We start from the raw sequence: 17,631 nt of genomic DNA on the forward strand, positions 1-17,631 counted from the left end.
TGGGCGAGCGAGGCAGAAAAAAAACCTGCCAATTATGTATTCAAATGTAATCGTGTCTCGCGATCGAAGCCACACATGGGAGAAAAAAGGATAAAAAATTCAATTTTAAAAAAAAATCTCCGGTGTCGAAAAATGTCACAAGCGCACCGAGTGATAGCCGCGCGGCATCGATTCTATTAAAATACAGCCGTCCTCAAAATTGATGAGCCCAATTTCGTCCTTCGGTTTGATTACAGTTACCATTATCGATACCGCGCGGCCGCGGCCGTATACTTTTGCGGGATTACATTTAAAATGGAGATCGCGATCCCTGGCGAGCTTGGGCGAGCGTTTGCAATAAATAGCCCGCCAATGTCGTTGCTTCGAAACGTCGCCCCGAGTATATCACGGGTTTAAAAAAAATAAAGATATAGAATACTTTCCGACGGAGCGAGAGAGAAACTTTGTTTGGCGCATTGACCATATATTTTTTGACAACCAACTGAGATTATTTATTAGCTCTGATTTACATATATGGACTTTTATCTCTCCCTTCCAAGTTTGTCTCTCTTCTATTTGTTTCCCTGCAGTAAAAGATAAAATTTACTTGTCACTCTTCAAGATATCGTAATTTAATACATTCTTTCATACTTTTGATATCGCACTCTAATGATAAAGAGGATGAATTTGTCACGTTTTTCCTCTAACTTTTACGTACTTTCCTTTTACGTCACGAAGCATAATCCGAAGAAAGTAAAAAAAAAACAAAAAAAAAAGGACGAAATAATGACCTAATTACGTTGCATAAAATGTTTAATAATCCGCGCAACGTGATTATTTTATACTTATTCCGATATATACGCTTAATGCGTTCTCTCTGTTTCGATAAATAAAGCTGAAAAGCAAATAGGGGCCACGTTTAACGCTAACGAATAGCGTAGCGAAAACACGAATCACTATGTGTAAACTTCACGCACATATACGTATGATGTCATTTTCGGAAGAAACTCTCCGCTGACCGTGATATATTTCAATGCACAATTGTACTGATTATACTTTGCGCCCAACGAGACTCGTGATCGCCAATTATCGTCGTGATTTCGTCCGCGTCATATCAGCCACCAATTATGGAAGCTCGCAAAATAGATTCGCGTGCACTCGGCTTTATAGCCGCGCGATAAAACGCGTATAAATTCGTTGGCCGCGCAACGATGATCCGGTAAATTTGTCGTTGACGGCGTAAAACAAGGGATGAAATTAATTGATCGTGCATTAATTATAACCAGATGCCATGGTCACTATTATACGAAAGCTACTGAATACCCGCCCATTCGACTCAACGTACGGATCATTAAACATTTTCGGTAGAATTTCAGCGATATTCACGCTGCATTAAAAAAAAATTGGGAAGAATATGTTTTTGAATTTTTTACTTGGTTAAAAAGTAAAATTATTATAGAAAATGCATATTTAGGGAACAAATATTTTTTAATCAATAAATGCGACTTAATATTTATTTAAATATTTCCTCTATCTTATGTTATGATACTTATCTCGCCAGACAGGCTCTCTTTTCGAGATTCATCAATTTTTCAGACTTTAAATATAGATTATTAAGCAATTAAATTATATACTGTATATATATATATATATATATATATATATATATATATATATATATATATATTGCTAATAACGAAATGTCACTTCACAGATCATCAAATGTAAATCGAGGACGGTATTTTTGTTCTCTTGTATTTAATTATTGATTAAAATTATACATTCAGGTCACATTTCCCAAACTGACTTTGCTATTAAAATATCATGATTAATTGGTACAATTACATTTGATTAATGATCTTAATTACGTAATCTTTATAGATCCTCGAACGCGCTCTGCATTTCCGTGGATATTGTTATACTATGATTATGCTACTGTGGTACAAAAGTCACCTGATCTTTTGTTTGATGATTGGTATAAATTCGAAATGTTATGATTATTAAATGGAAAAATTCTTTAATTACCATTTCTTTTATTTTAAGAGAGATTATACTACAATATATTTAAAACCATAAAAGTTTAGTAAAAAAAAACATAAACCTGTGTGACATTTATTGATCGAAATTATTATAAATCGTGATCATTATGTACCTATAGATTTTTCTTGTTATCAAAATTTTTCGAAACCTTCTAATGATTAAAACTTTAGAAATTAAACTTCAAAATGTGAACCGAGTTCCGTATTGCGATTAAGTCAGTCCAATTCCCAGACTTTTCTTTCTTTACTAAATTCTTCTCTCGGAGTTTACGAATTCTTTGCATATTGACCCATTGTTTGTAATAAGAAGAAAAAAAGTTGCAAGAACGAAAATTCTTTTGCTTCAAATTGATACATATTTGTAAAGTTGAAAATGTACATTTTTTTTTTTTTTTTCAAAAGTGAAAGGTCTCCTACAAGATCTGTTAAAAAAATTGAAACTTTCTTTTACGTAAGATCTAACTTATATTTTTTTACTGTATGTATCAGAAAAAAATTGTGCACCAAAATTATTTAGAACATATCTATAACATTATCTATAACATTCTATACAATTATGCGATAACAGTGTAATTATTTATCGTTTCCCGAAACAAATTGTTTTTCCAAAAATTAATTGAAAAAAAAAAAAAACCTTTTTTTTCCTTCCATATATTTTTACAATAGAAATTAAATAACTCTGGTCGGAAACGAATCTCGATGCAACAAATAATTTATATTTTATTGCAGAAGAATTATGTTTTGTGATCGCGCGGACTAAAAAAAAAAGTTTTCAATAGCATGCTTTATTTTCTATTATCGAATAATTTATCAGAGAAACAAGAAAATATGTCCCTGATATCTTTATACGTGCCGCAAGTATATACTGACTCGAAGCGAAAAGAGATGTTCACTTCCGGGACGTTCCCCTGTGACTCGCGAGCGGGAGATACAATCCTCGGTAAAATATCGGGGATACCTTTCGAAAGAGAAGATCCGGCGGCTTAGAAGGAGGAAATCGCGCACGAATGATCTCGTGAACTCGAGAATACGCGGGCGGCATCGTCGACGCGGATTAAATCTCAAGCCGGCCGAATACGCGGAAGCGAGCGAAATCACCGGGCGCGAATCTAGTTATTAATACGTAGAAGATTAGCCGTGCGCGTTCATGTCGGATCACGTGTATTCCGACCACGTTTTTCCGGTTATATGATCTTGGCCTGACCCTCCACCCGACTTTGTCATTACAGTGACAATGACAGATGCGGAAGCAGTGGTAGGAGAAAATGCTGAGCTACCGTGCGACGTGAAACCGCCGCTCTCCGGGGACAAGCTGCACCTAGTTATTTGGTACAAGGAGGGAGTGGATGCACCGATATACAGGTAAATTCTCCTCCATCTCTCTCTCTCTCTCTCTTTCTCTCTTCCCCTCTTTCTTTCTCTCTTGCGCGCGAATTCATTCTTATGTTGATCGCGTGCAATATCGTTCTCGCTTTTCGAGCGTAAAACGGAAACCGCGAAGCCGCGTTCTCATTATTATTACAGCAGCGTTTGGTGCTGCGAAGATTATTCGTAGATTCCGTATTTTGATATCTAACTTCGGTTGGAATTAGCATAAGAATTTAAATTTTTCATTTCGAAATATTTCCGCGCCGCATTGTTATTTCGAAAATGTAAAGCTTGCGACATTAAATTAAACTTTTTTTTTTTTTCTTCACAGAATAAAATGCAAAAATTTTCATTACTTTCTGTTATTTATAGCGAAAAAAATTATTAAAGCCTCGATAAATGTTTTCTATATTTTTTCATCAATTTTAAATTATAATCAATAATTCTGTATCGATTTTCCATCAATTTTTATTTATATCTCGCGTGTGTAACGTGTGTATTTCAAACCGACTTAGATATCTAACATAATAATTCTGTCGCACGTATTTGACATCGCAATGCAGCGCTTATGGTATGTAGAATGATAACGTCACGTATGATATATACGAAAGACGAATTATACGACATAGGAATTTAAGATGCATTGTAATACACGTAAGATAATTGTGGAACAAAATCGCATATTACTTTTCATTTATCAATGCATGATAATAGGTGTAAATGTAATTTCGCATGTAATACTATTCTCTCACACAGCGATAAATTTATTTATTCCCCTAACAACTAAAAACGGAACTAACGAACGCGGATTATAAATTGTACCTTTGAGACTTGCTCCCGATTTATAATACTCGTTGCAACAGAATTTGTAGATAGATTATGTAATAAATATGATTTAAAGATTAATGGCACATGATATATATATATATATATATATAAAACATTTATAATTATCTGGCATATAATATATAAGACATTTATATATAAAATTTTATAATTTTTTGAAGAATTAATACTAGAATGAATGAATTTATATTACCTAAAAGAGGAATTTGGCATAAATAATATTAGCGAAATAATTGCAACAGTAATTGTTTGCGAATGAGATTTATCAATTTCTTAAGACAGAACGCCTTGATTATGCGCGGGATATACTCAAGTCAGTTGAGAAAACGAACTCTTCTCCGTTTGTTCTGCGTTGAACTTAATTCGCGCAAATGGAAATGCCTCTCAAACAGAAAGACAGGCATAATTTACATTCCACGCCGCGGAAAGTGACATATCAGAATTGCAGGAAAATCGCTCGATGTTCTAGTTAGGAGGAGACCTCTCCGACGTTCATCAAATCAAAGCGAATTCTACAGTAGAAACGTTAATTGAGCGACCCTGAACACACGCGATCGACATAAAATGATTGCCTTGATACAACAATTATTGGTAATGATGCCGTCGAAATTACAATCACTCTCTCTAATTAAATTTGCTTTAGTTATACTTGTGCGGTACGTATGTGTCGTACAAAAAAAAAATAATTTTCTATAATCACCATGTTATGCAAGGTCTAAGATTCGTTTTACTTTGGATTCGACGTATATTATTATATGATATTATTATATAATATTTATATTTCACGTGCAAATATTTTTACATAACATCTTTAGATTACGATAATCCGTAATTATTTTCAAACATTCGAGATGTGGAAATCATTTTTATGCGTACACACACATATATTCTCTTTCTCTCTCTCTCTCTCTCTCTCTCTCTCTCTCTCTCTCTCTCTCTCTCTCTCTCTCTCTCTCTCTCTCTCTCTCTCTCTCTCTTTATTTTAATACAATATTTCTGTTAAATTTTTCCACATCACAGCTCTTCGTGACGATATGTTATTCAAATTTTTTCCATGTTTTATACAATTTAGAAGAAAAAAAAAGTATTAGTTTTACAAAATCATATTTTTAGTTACAAATTATATTTAGTTATAAATTAGTTATAGATATATAATTTTGTACCGTTTGTATATAACACAAATCAACTTTCTTTTCCTCTGTTTTACAATACAATGTGTCATTCTTTTGACTTTAATTTTCAACCTAACCTGTTAAAAACCTGCTTTCATGATACGTTTATTGTTGTAAAACACACACAACAATATACTAATTATTTTATTACATGATAAAAAAAAATAACGGATGTAAATAATGAAGTAATGATAATGCGACAAAAGTGGACATCCTATAAATGTTTAATCTGTTTCTCTTATTGCTACTGTCTCCAATCTTTTGAAAACTACTGGCACATTACAAGAGATTGTTTTCGTTGAAATGAAAAAACTTTTCTGTTAAGCGTGTCTTCCATCTACAATTCGCTAAAAGGCTTTCTCTTCGACGACTCGATATTAGTTTTTTTTTTTTTCTTTTTCTCAAAGGAAAAATTAACGCACGTTAAACTTTCTCAGGGAATTAATTAATCCGCCGCGGCTACAATTTCGATTGTAAGATTCCGCCAATTCGGGAATTCAAGTGCCATCCGCGTATTCTTCGTAACGAAGCACGATTATTATTCCTGGGAAATTCGAATTCAGCGTCGAATCCTCGCATCTGAGTTTTTTCGAGCCGGCTTAATCGCGCGATTAGCTTACGCAGAAATTTAAAGAGAGAGAGAGAGAGAGAGAGAGAGAGAGAGAGAGAGAGAGAAAAATTTACATAAATATATACAGAAGCGGCAAATTACTTAACGCATGTGTGTTTCGCGATGAGAATACGCATGACTGACGCAAGTAATTTGTATATTACGCATTTTAGAATCTCGTAATCAGCTAGTCGTTCCCTATCTCGGTATTGCTAACTTTGTTAAATTGCTGGCTTATTATACTGTATATTTGCCGGCGGATTTACCGCATCACGTTTGAAGTTTGCGAACGCGAATGTTTTTGCGAGGATAATGCGCGCGCGGCCCCACACGCATTATTTTAGTCCGGCTATTAACTATAAATAGAGAGAGAGAGAGTAATGCATTAAGCATGCTAGCACAACCAAAATTATCCCGTTGTGTAGCACGTCGACGCGCTGATCTTGATAATGTATTCGTTGCTTGGCAACCAATGCGCACAATCGATGCGTCCGCGTAAAATCTACGCGCAAGAGGATTAATACGCATGCGAAAAAGGGAATGCGAAATTACGTAATTTGATTAAAATCGCTGCGAAAAATAATAATAAACTCCACGAGAGAAAAATTCGCGAATACGCACGTAATAGATAAATGAATTTAAGTTCTGAGCGCGTATATCTGGTCGGATGTCGAGACAATGAGAGGAGGGTAAAAAAAAAAAAAAAAAAAAAAAAAAAGAGTTAATCTCGCGCGCATACTACCACCACATACTACCATACTTCGAATGGTGGATGCTTTTCGCGTGGAGAAGAACGGTGGATTAATAAAGTAGCTACGTATATATCCCGGTAGCTTTCCTCCTTCGAGTCGCGCCGATTCCTCTTATTTCCGAGGGTTGATATCGCGGTTTATGCATAGAAACGTGGCAAAGCCAAGAATCCCATCTTTTCCCGCGAGGTGGGAGGGATATGGATCTGCGGCAGCCCAACCCCGTGACACACTTAGCGTGTATGTCTATCTTCCTCCCCTCTCCTCCCCATTCCATCCGCTACCGTGGAGTGTTTCCCTCTAGAGTGGTCCATATAGCGAATTGGCTGCTGCCCTTTATTTCTCGCAGCCTTTCCTCCCCTTTCTCATCCTCCTTCTTCATTCTCTTTTCCTCTCACGAGCGCACCGCCTCTCCCAGCTTGACTCTGATATATGAATTGTGACAGGGGCTTAAAGGTATCCCAGAGCAAAATTATGGATACGATATTATTTCTTTTGGCGCACGCAGCACACCATACTGTGCGCATTTATAGTATTACCCCGCCGGCGCTCTCTCTCTCTCTCTCTCTCTCTCTCTCTACCTTTCTTTTTTTCGCAGTTTTATTAAGTTGAAAGTCTTTCGACCCGTGACGAAGTGCTCCGTCGCGCCACAGCGGCTTTGTGTTTTGAAACGTCCATTCTCTGATCCTCGAGCAAATTGATCGATCTTTGTTTATTCTTTCATCCTTAAAACGAGTTGTTACAGAATTACAGACACAGAAAGGAAACACGCGTAACGATTATTCTGTCTGAAAATTATGATTCTTTTATATACATATATATATATATGAATAATTCTTGGATTATGTAATTACGAAAATTTAATTTCAAAATTTAAACGACATTAGACCGATCTAATTTAGCTAAAACACATATTGATGTAATGTTTCTTTAAAATGAAAGAAAATGGAATGTAAATTGATGAAAAAAATCCGCAAATGATAGAGGATTTGCGGTAATTCTAATTATAGGGCTGCTCATAAAAAATTACGCTTCGTGACGTGATTCCATTCTCGAATTAATTGCGACCGACTTTCTCTCTTTGTGGATAATTAAAGAAGATTACTGATAACAATTCGGAGGCAACGTCAAAGCGACGTCATAACGTTGACAAAGGAAATGCAAAAGCATGACGTGTGCATACCTGATAAGCATTCCTCATCTGTTTGCAACGCAGTAATCCTTTGTATGGACTTGCATATGCCCAACATGCGATTATTCAATTCCTGGTCGCGTCTGATGTAACGTCTACGTGAGATAAACGCATTCATAAACCATATATCCACAATGTGAAATTGTAATGTTAATCAACTACGACTTTGTAACCTATATAAATTATATTCATTATTAAAATAGTTGATATTTTCCGTCTCGTAAACTAAAATTACATACAAACGACATTGTAAATACTTTAAACAAACAAAATGAAAATAATTGCTTCTAAATCTATCATATTTTATTATTCGATTATATTTTATTTTCTCCGTCTTCACTTTTACTTCACATAACAAACTATTCCTCAAAATTCGATAAATGCTCGCGTTAAAGTAGCGATAATTTCAGAAATAACGTGTATAATAATCGGAATGAAATTAACGCCACTCGAGAGAGAGAGAGAGAGAGAGAGAGAGAGAGAGAGAGAGAGAGAGAGAGAGAGATGTGTCGGAGATAAAAGAATAACTGCACACACTTCGTTATCGAATATACGACTGGTACATGATGTCATTTTATCGCGACACCCAGTCACTCCTTTTCATTAATGTAATTTGCCGCTTGATCGTTTAACGAGAGGGTCGATGCGGAAGCCGCTCCAGAAAGTCGAAGACGCAGAAAATCGTCCGGACGAGCGAAAGCGCGCTTTCGCACGCTCGGTTGACGATGTAACTCACCTTGGCGAACCGGCGCGGGTCATATAAAAGTATACCGGAACGTCCTCCGGGGACCGGTTTCAGAAAACTGCTCCGTACATACATATATCGCGCTTCTTCCCTCGCCCCTTGGGATGCATTCGCGTCTGAGCAGGTGCAGCATTCGTCACACCTGCTATTTTATATTCAGCGAAATCAATTCCGATTGTCGATTCAACCTGGCTCTGTAACTATTGTTTTGTCATGTTACGATTCTTCTTTTTCCGAATAAAAAGAGGACACTCGTGAGAATATCTCTCTTTCAAACATCTTTTCAAAACAGAACGCAATTAAAGAATTCTTAAAAGTTTTAATAAAGATCTCTCTCGGGAGAGAGAGAGAGAGAGAGAGAGAGAGAGAGAGAGAGAGACAGTTTTCTTCTATTATATACAATTTGTCAAATTCAATACAACACGACAAAAAAAATTCATTCAAACTTTTTTTCTGCCGATACATTTTGCAATAATAATAAATTTGTAATACAGAAAATAAATATGAATAATTTTATTATATTTTTTGATTTTGATTTGTAGAAAAGTATTTTTTGTTAATTCGTGTTTTTAATTTTTAAATATAATTCTTTATTTTTCCGCTTTTGTTTTGTACCAAGGGATTAGTTACACAAAGCTCTTGCGCACATTTACAGAATGAACGTCGCGATTGTTCAAAATTCCAAGGAAAATATGACCGCCGATATGCAGACAATGTCTCGACCCCAGCACGTTTAAAAGTTTTGTGATAACGGCGCGTATAACTGACGCCACCACAGTACAGTAACGCTGACAGAGTCACAGAAACTGCAACGAGACACTACCAACGACTGAATCGCGCATTAGAAGCGTGCACGTTTAAGGAGATAAGGAAATTATGGCGGTTAATTATTACCACGAGTTCGCTCTGGATCTTCTTGCGAAGCGAATATAATTCAGGAAAATTAGAGGAATAAATTAGCAACCATTGGGTTAATTGTTCTAAATAATCATTTCAATTGTTTTTAAGACCTTCGTGTATCGTCGTGTATAGTGTTTTCGAAAAGCCAAGTGTAATTTTAATAACTATGAATCTTGAAATCGACGTTTTTTTTTTTTTTTTTTTTTTTTTAAAGAAAATATTAAAGAGCTTATCATATGTGTTTATGTAATAATTTTTGAATATTCAAAATATATATATATATTAAATATCTTGAATTAAAATGCATAAAAGTATATTAAATTTGATTTTAAGTAGACATCAAAATTTTGCTATGTTCAATTGTGTTAAACTTTTCTCCAATTCACAAATTTTTCATTGCAAATCGTATTTGTAACTCTAGAATTTGTCGTGCAAAACTTGAGGACAGGGACATCCCCAGGTAGCAAGCACACGACATTTTGACGTAAAAATTACTGAAAAATGACGGACTAATGTCATAGACCGATGACGACATTTCAAGACGTTAAAAAGACGTGACTTCATGACCATGTTAGACCTATTAGTGACGTTTCAATGATATATTTGATCATGAATCTTTTCCTCTAGCGTGAACTGGTGAAAAGTGAAAAATTCATTCACAAATATTGAATTTGTTAATGAAACTTTTCACTTTTCACGAGTTCACGCTAGAGGAAAAGATTCATGATCAAATGTCACGATCAAGTCCCAGGTTATAGAAAAAATTCATGTTAGGGCCTTGAGATATAGAGAATTGTGAATATCAAAATTATACACAAAATTGTTTGAATAATTTAAGATATTATAAAAATTTAAATGAGTTTACAGTTAAAATATAATGATACTTAGGCAATTTATAATAATGACTTAAGAATCATGATATTATGACGTTCTTTTAAAACATCATTAAGACGTCACAAAAAAGACGTTTTAAATTAGACATTTTTTGGTCCCGTGACGTCATTGAACCAGAAATGACCAGTTTTCGATGTGAAAACGACATGTGCTTGCTACCTGGGTCCTGTACACGCATAATGTATATGTATGCAATAATATACATATGTAAACGTTAGAAGAAAAGTTACATCTTTAATGTTAAACATCCTCGATCCCAAGCTCCTTCGAAAATTTCACTGAAGCACAATAATGAGTTGGAGGAAAAGTTGCTGAGGAATTTCATTACGGCCCCGATCCGTCGCAAATTTCTTCGGAAAATTTCTTTGTAGCAACGACGCCGCATAAATTCAGTTAGCTTCGTTTCTGTTCGCCGATAGAAATTCTGCGAGGGCAGCGCCGGCGCCGGCGTAAAAGGGCCGATATTAGAGGGCAAAGTGCTACGAGAATCCTGCGTGACTCTGTACTTTTCTTCACTCGAAGCATTTTTCCCGATTGAGCGTCTCGTGAGAGTTTAATAGGGGCAATATAAAAGTTTCTCTCTATACGCCTCCGCCTATCCAAGAAACGCGATGACGCGCATTAGCGGGTATTGAAGGAAGAAATGAGAGGAAAAAAAGAAAGAGAGCTTTTCTTATTTATGGCTTTTTATAGCTAAACTTTCGATCGCGTTCCTCGGCGAGATGAATATAGGATACTTTTAACCACCAATTACATTTATTTTCATAATAAATGTAATTTGTGTTCTCTTATATGTACTCTTATAACGTGCAATTGTACAATTTCAAAGTGTTAAAACAGGCTGTATTATTGTGAAAAAAGTAACTTTTTATTTTAAAAAATATATGTAATTTTAAACACAGGTGTAAAACTCTTTTGATAAAATTTAAATTGATCTCTATTGCAGTTTCGATATGAGAGGGGTGAACAGCTTGGATAACGGGAATCACTGGCAGGATCAAAGTATGAAAGACCGTGCCTTCTTCCAGAACGCCGAACCCGCGAAACTCGTCCTGAAAACCGTTCGTGAGAGCGACGCGGCTGTTTACAGATGCAGAGTTGATTTCAAACAGTCGCCGACGCGCAACAGCAAAGTCAATCTAACGGTGATCAGTAAGTTTATAAATGATATTCCATATTGAACCAAATACAAGATGCGTCCAACAATTGAAAGAGCGAAGCGTACATTCTTATCAAACTTTTTCAGAAACATATATTCCTTTGAATATATATGAATATTTTTTTTCCCTGACTATATGTTTTTTTTTTTATTTTTAAAGGTATCCAGTCTGACAATTTTTTAGAAATAAATTCGCGTTTGATAAGCAACTAAAAATATATTTTAAAAAATGTTCCTAATGCATAAATAGAGAATACACGATTTTTATTTCTCTTAAATAATTTAGCGTATATTTTACACATCTGGCGCAATTTGAACTTTTAAAACTTTAGTTGCTAAAATAATCCAACGAAAAATAAAGCCATAATTATTTGATAAAACAAAAGTTTCTTGCTCTCTATGTAACTTTTGATAAAATTTTTTCGCATGCATTTTATTCGACGATAACCATTCGTCGAAAATTCCCGAAAATTGAGCTTCGGAACGTTGGAATTGTACAATATATCGGATTGATCAATTCGATATTTGCGCTTTCTATGCCGCTTTCTAATATAATCGACGCCGTTATCATCGAATCGAACCGATCAGTTCGACTATTCGACTGTTTCGGCTACGTCGCGCAGTCGAAACTCTACACCGAGTGCATTTAATTTTTTTTTTTTTTTTTTTTTTTTTTTTTTTGCATGGCGTAACATTATCCTTAATGGAAGAACGGCTACGTGACCATGGCCGATAATACTAGAGCGGATAGACACCGAGCGCCGCCATACCGGTACATTAAAATTTATTTTTTATCTCAGGAATAACATCCGCCTCTTAATGGTAAAGGCGGTACGTGACGGTGCAGGCTGATACATCGCCGTGCAAATTGATTCAACTCGTTTCTCGCACCGGCATTTGCACACGGATATTACCGTTATTAGCGATATTACAAACTTTTCCGATTAACGTCCGATTAACGTTGGATATAACGTAGTTCCGTGAGAAAGTCTGATTTTTCAGCATTTGAAAAATAATAAAATAGTAAATACATTTTATAAAAAAAAGATGCCATGCTGCCGCTTAATGCGCAGACAATTTACTTCTTAATATCAATTCTAACTGTATAATTAAAAATAATCACATTTGCATATCTCTGTATTATATCATTTGTTTTTTACATGAAAAAAAAATTCTGTTGTGTTATAAAAGAGGAAAGTTTATCGTTGCAGCTAATGCAGCAAAGAAAAACGATTATTAAAAGGGATAAATGTGCTTAAAAGCAGTTTTTATCTAAATTTTCCTCTGTAGAGAGAGAGAGAGAGAGAGAGAGAGAGAATATATACTTGGTATACTATTACAAAGATCAAATCAGAATGAAATTAAAAATAATAATTAGTTGCCATTCTTCCATTTCATTAACCGTTCGCGTGCTAAAGCTCTCTGTACGCTATCGGTATACTTGCACAATTTTTTTAACACGTGTATTACGATTTTTCATGTTCTTTATTTAATTTCCTTATATTTTACTTGTCACATTGAATTAATTCATTCATTCCAAAGAATTTTCTTCTTGCTTACTGCGTTACCGATTTTATTTATATTAAACAAGGATTGTTTTTTTTTTTTTTTTTAATTACTTTGTCGCGTTGCATTTTGTCTATTTTTAGATGACACTAGAATTGATACATTATTGCACAAATTGATTCATCCACAATCTCCGTTTCCCACTTTACCCCGTTGGCATTCTCAGACATGCCGAATAAGGCAAGAGAGTACGGAGAGCTTCTTATTGCGAAAATTATTACAGTACCGCCGGAGCAGCTTAGCATATTGGACGAAGATGGAAGGTCTCATATTCCCCATTACATCCTTGGCCCGTACACCGAAGGAGCGTCTCTCAATCTCACGTGTGTCGCCGCCGGTGGTAAGTGCATGACGCGCCAGTGCACTTTCGGTGCATTCGCCTCCCATAACGCTCGGGCGTCTCGTTGTTGCCTCGACTCGTAGCACTCGGGTTGCGCGTTTCACGCGAAACAAATGTGCGGCTCGATTTCTTTGACATTTCAGCCGAACGCATTATTTCTGGTGTCGCGTTTTGAATTTCGAACAATGAAGGGCGCCGCCGCCTTTATGGCAAGGCAAGATACAAATATGCGTATAATAAGAGCGAGATCTAGTATATAAAGCAAAGATACGTACACCTATATGTATGTATACTTTGATATACAAGAAATTTGATGAAAATCTATCGATCATTAATCGCATCGAGCTTCGTATACTAATAGAACTTTACAAAGTTAATTTAAGATGATGCACTACGTAATTTACAACACTTACCGTTTTTTAAATATTTTCTCAATAAGATTTTTAGTAAGATATTACTCGTCAGCTAAGATATAGCCAAGAGATTTATAATTTTTGTACGTTTTATTTTCTTTATTCTTTAAGAAATATTTTCTTTCTACTTTTTAATATTTTACTTTTATTTAGTAACAAAACTTCTCTCCGGAAAATAAACTTTTCAAACTTTATTATTTTTTTAAAACATAATCTGCATAAAGATTTACTATCAAAAGTCCAACTTCAAAAAAAGAAAAAAAATGAAAAATGAATGGATTTTCGTAAAAGGAAATATATATGTCGCACGTAATTTTTTATTCAAATTTGAAATAATTTCTAGAATCATAATCAAATTCTTCTAATTTGACGTTTAAGAAAAGGCTTTTTATGAAGAAATATTGAATTTACAATAACCATTTCGTTCATTAAAATTACTTTTTAAAATTGTAAATAATTACGTTCTCTCTGAGAAAGATTTTAGCACAATTCTAACTTTATTACAACGAATTTCAATTTTATATCTAATCGACTGTTCGGAGCGTTAAGTCGAGATGTGATTACACGTCGAGTAGACGCTACCATTAGTGCAACGAAGTACCGACGCATATTCGTCGGATCCTGCGGATCCTTTATGTTTCTTTAGGGCGACCGCAACCACGAGTGACATGGTGGCAGGGGACTTCTCTACTCGATAACAGCTACGAGACTGTGGATGCTAAAAGGGTTCGCAACGTGCTGCAATTGGAAAAGTTGGGCCGCGAGCATCTGCGCACGTATTTGACTTGCCAAGCCACGAACAACAACATGGTAGCACCGATAACAAGTTCAGTGACACTCGATATGAATTGTAAGTATCGATTTATTAACGATATTGATTAATTCCGAGAATGAAACAATATAGTTCTGAATAAAAATTTTAATTTTTTTATAAAAAAACATTTCTAATAATTTTTTTGATAAAGAATGAATGTAGATCACAATAATGTGATATTACCCTAGTACTATATTTATATCATTATTTGTTACAATAAAAATGATAAAAAGTAGAGCTATAAAATAGACCTATGTAATAATTAACTCGTGTTATAACATAAATTATTTTGATTGTGAGAAATATGCACAACTTTCTTAATTATATACAATTTTATTCAATTTCCGTGTTAAATTGAAGCTTAAGTATCGTCGCGTATCGATTCTCACGAAACTCTTACCATCGGCGTACCGATTCAGTGAATTGAGTTTCTGCGGGGAAAATTTCTATTAGCTTCACACGACTGTGCACGGATCTCGATGGGCGTTTAAATCCGAGTGTGACACACACACACATACACACACACCCGCACTCTTTTACAGTGAAACCGCTCTGGGTCCGGATTCAAGGAGAGAACCGTCCACTTAGCGCTGGCAAAACCTATGAAATAGGTTGCGAGGTTGTCGGAGCCAGACCGGGCCCGACGATCGCGTGGTCCAAAGGGAACACGATACTGCGAAATGCACGGGAAACGGTACGATTTGAAATAGATTGCCGGCGATTTAATACACTCCCGTAAATCACATGAGACTAATTCGTCCGGAGAAGTCTGTCCGGACGAATTAGTCTGTCTCCGCGGTTATTTCTCGATTCATTCTCTGGTTCTTCAAAAGTAGTGCAGATTGAAATGAATAAATTAATACGCGACAATCGAATTCTTCTCGCACGAGTACATCAACAATATTGCAATATTACACATTATTTCTGTCATAAAGTACAAAATTCAAGCTATTTATCAATGTTCATTAGCAGAGGAAAATATTATAAAGCTGTAAAAAAAAATAGAAGAAATTTATATATCATTGTTCTGTTTATAATTAGAGAATGACATTTATATATAATTTTTGTCATTACCATTAATATTCATGATTACGAGTGTTTTTTTTTTAATAGACAGAAGAATGTTTATAACGTATCCCTCATTCAAGATGTTAAGAAAGTTATAATAACATAAGTTTTAGTACTGAATTCGTTCAATGTAAATCCAATTCACTGGCGCCACGGCATAATCATCGCCATCTAATTCAATTCGACATAGACCATTCGATTCCGGGATGTGTATGCATATCGTGATTATTAAATTGTTTGGCAAACTATTTTAAATTCATGAAATTCTCAACAACAGACGAGTCCTGACGGCAACATAACAACCAGCGTCCTCACATTCGTGCCGAGTATCGAAGACGCCGGCAAGTTCCTCTACTGTCGCGCCAGCGTGCCAGATATTCCGAACTCGGAGATGGAGCAAGGATGGAAGCTCAATATATATCGTGAGTGTTTTCACAGAAACGCAGCGGGGTGTCCCGCAATTTCACGTCGCGTATGCGACCGCGCGTCGCACGGTGGAAACTTCCATCGATGTAATATTTTTACAAGCACATTTCGCATGCATATCGTACGCTGCAAAGTCAACATTACAGTTTCAATTGAGAATTCTAACGCCGTTCCTTTTACTTTAGATCTCGTCGCCATCGGCAAGATTGTTTGCACGAAATGTAACATTTATTGTTGAAATCGAATTTAATATCGCATTATTTTATTTTGAAACTTGCTTTGTGATGCTTTTGTCGATGCATTCAAAATTCCAATATCAAAAGTTAAAATTTCAAAATTCCACGTCACAAAATAGTACTTCGTAACTTCATACTTTGATTTGACATTAATAAAGGATTAATGTACGAGACAATGAGAGATAAGAATTAAAGTTCGCTAATAATAATCCATTATTCACGGGATAACAAATAAACAAAATTAGACAAAATGCTTTTGTTTACGTAGAAATAAATTCTTGCGTTATGAAAAATAATTTTGCACAACTATTTTCTAATCAACATTATTTATTAATCTCGCGATTAGTAAAGAAGATTAGTAGAGCTCTCACTTTCTTCAGAGAATTATGCTGACAGTATTTTATTTATTTTCTATATCTTGGACAATTACCTTTTATTTTATTAGCACGCAAAGCTTACACTTAATTATACCATATATCCGAATTCGATTTCTCGTGATGCCAGGTTAACGGAGATGTCATTGTGGCGAGCGTCGATGCGCGTCCGCGTCGTAGTTCAAATTGCAGTCCCGGTGCAACTTTCCAGCGACATTAATACGTAAAGTTGCAGAACGAATCGCCGCGAAGCGTCACAGTCGAGCTAGGATTAACGTCGTGATTTCACTGTCTAATATAAAAGTTTTTGTTCGAACCGGTTCGAGGTGCGAAAGAAGGAAGGAGAGAGCTTCGCGCGGAAATTAATGGCACATGCCGATCCACTGTATTGAAGATTCAGCCCGATTTCGCTGTCGCGTTTCCACCATTGGCAGCTCCATTTTCTTGTCTTTTCCATAGTTTTTTTTTTCCTCTCCTTTTTCCTTTTTATTTCCTTTTTTTTTTTTTCTTCCATTTGTCGCATCCGTTATAGTAATTCTACGGAACAGGACAAGGTTGTAGAAGCGGGAAAATTTACTCCTTTATTGTAAGCGCGAAATGGCGGAATTATCGGATTCGCGACGGTGTTACAGCGGAAGGAATCATAAGTAACGTTCGATACGCAGCTGCGAATTTTTTCCTCCGTGAAAAGATATCACGAAACGGACGTCCGACCGATGCTTTCTCGATGAAAAAAATTCA

General features: G+C 35.5%; 1 protein-coding gene across 9 annotated transcripts in view; it reads left to right on the forward strand.

Moving 5' to 3' along the window:
* LOC140676548 (nephrin) overlaps positions 1-17,631 on the forward strand; it is a 240,444-nt gene that overhangs the window by 189,014 nt on the left and 33,799 nt on the right. For all 9 annotated transcript variants that reach the window (XM_072911701.1, XM_072911703.1, XM_072911702.1 and 6 more), the window contains exons 3-8: positions 3,248-3,380; positions 11,441-11,646; positions 13,443-13,559; positions 14,619-14,822; positions 15,329-15,480; positions 16,132-16,276. In XM_072911701.1, the coding sequence (XP_072767802.1) occupies positions 3,248-3,380; positions 11,441-11,646; positions 13,443-13,559; positions 14,619-14,822; positions 15,329-15,480; positions 16,132-16,276 (957 nt within the window). The remainder of the gene's footprint in view (positions 1-3,247; positions 3,381-11,440; positions 11,647-13,442; positions 13,560-14,618; positions 14,823-15,328; positions 15,481-16,131; positions 16,277-17,631) is intronic.

Source organism: Anoplolepis gracilipes, chromosome 2 (genome assembly GCF_047496725.1).
Source record: "Anoplolepis gracilipes chromosome 2, ASM4749672v1, whole genome shotgun sequence".
NCBI classification, from domain to species: domain Eukaryota; kingdom Metazoa; phylum Arthropoda; class Insecta; order Hymenoptera; family Formicidae; genus Anoplolepis; species Anoplolepis gracilipes.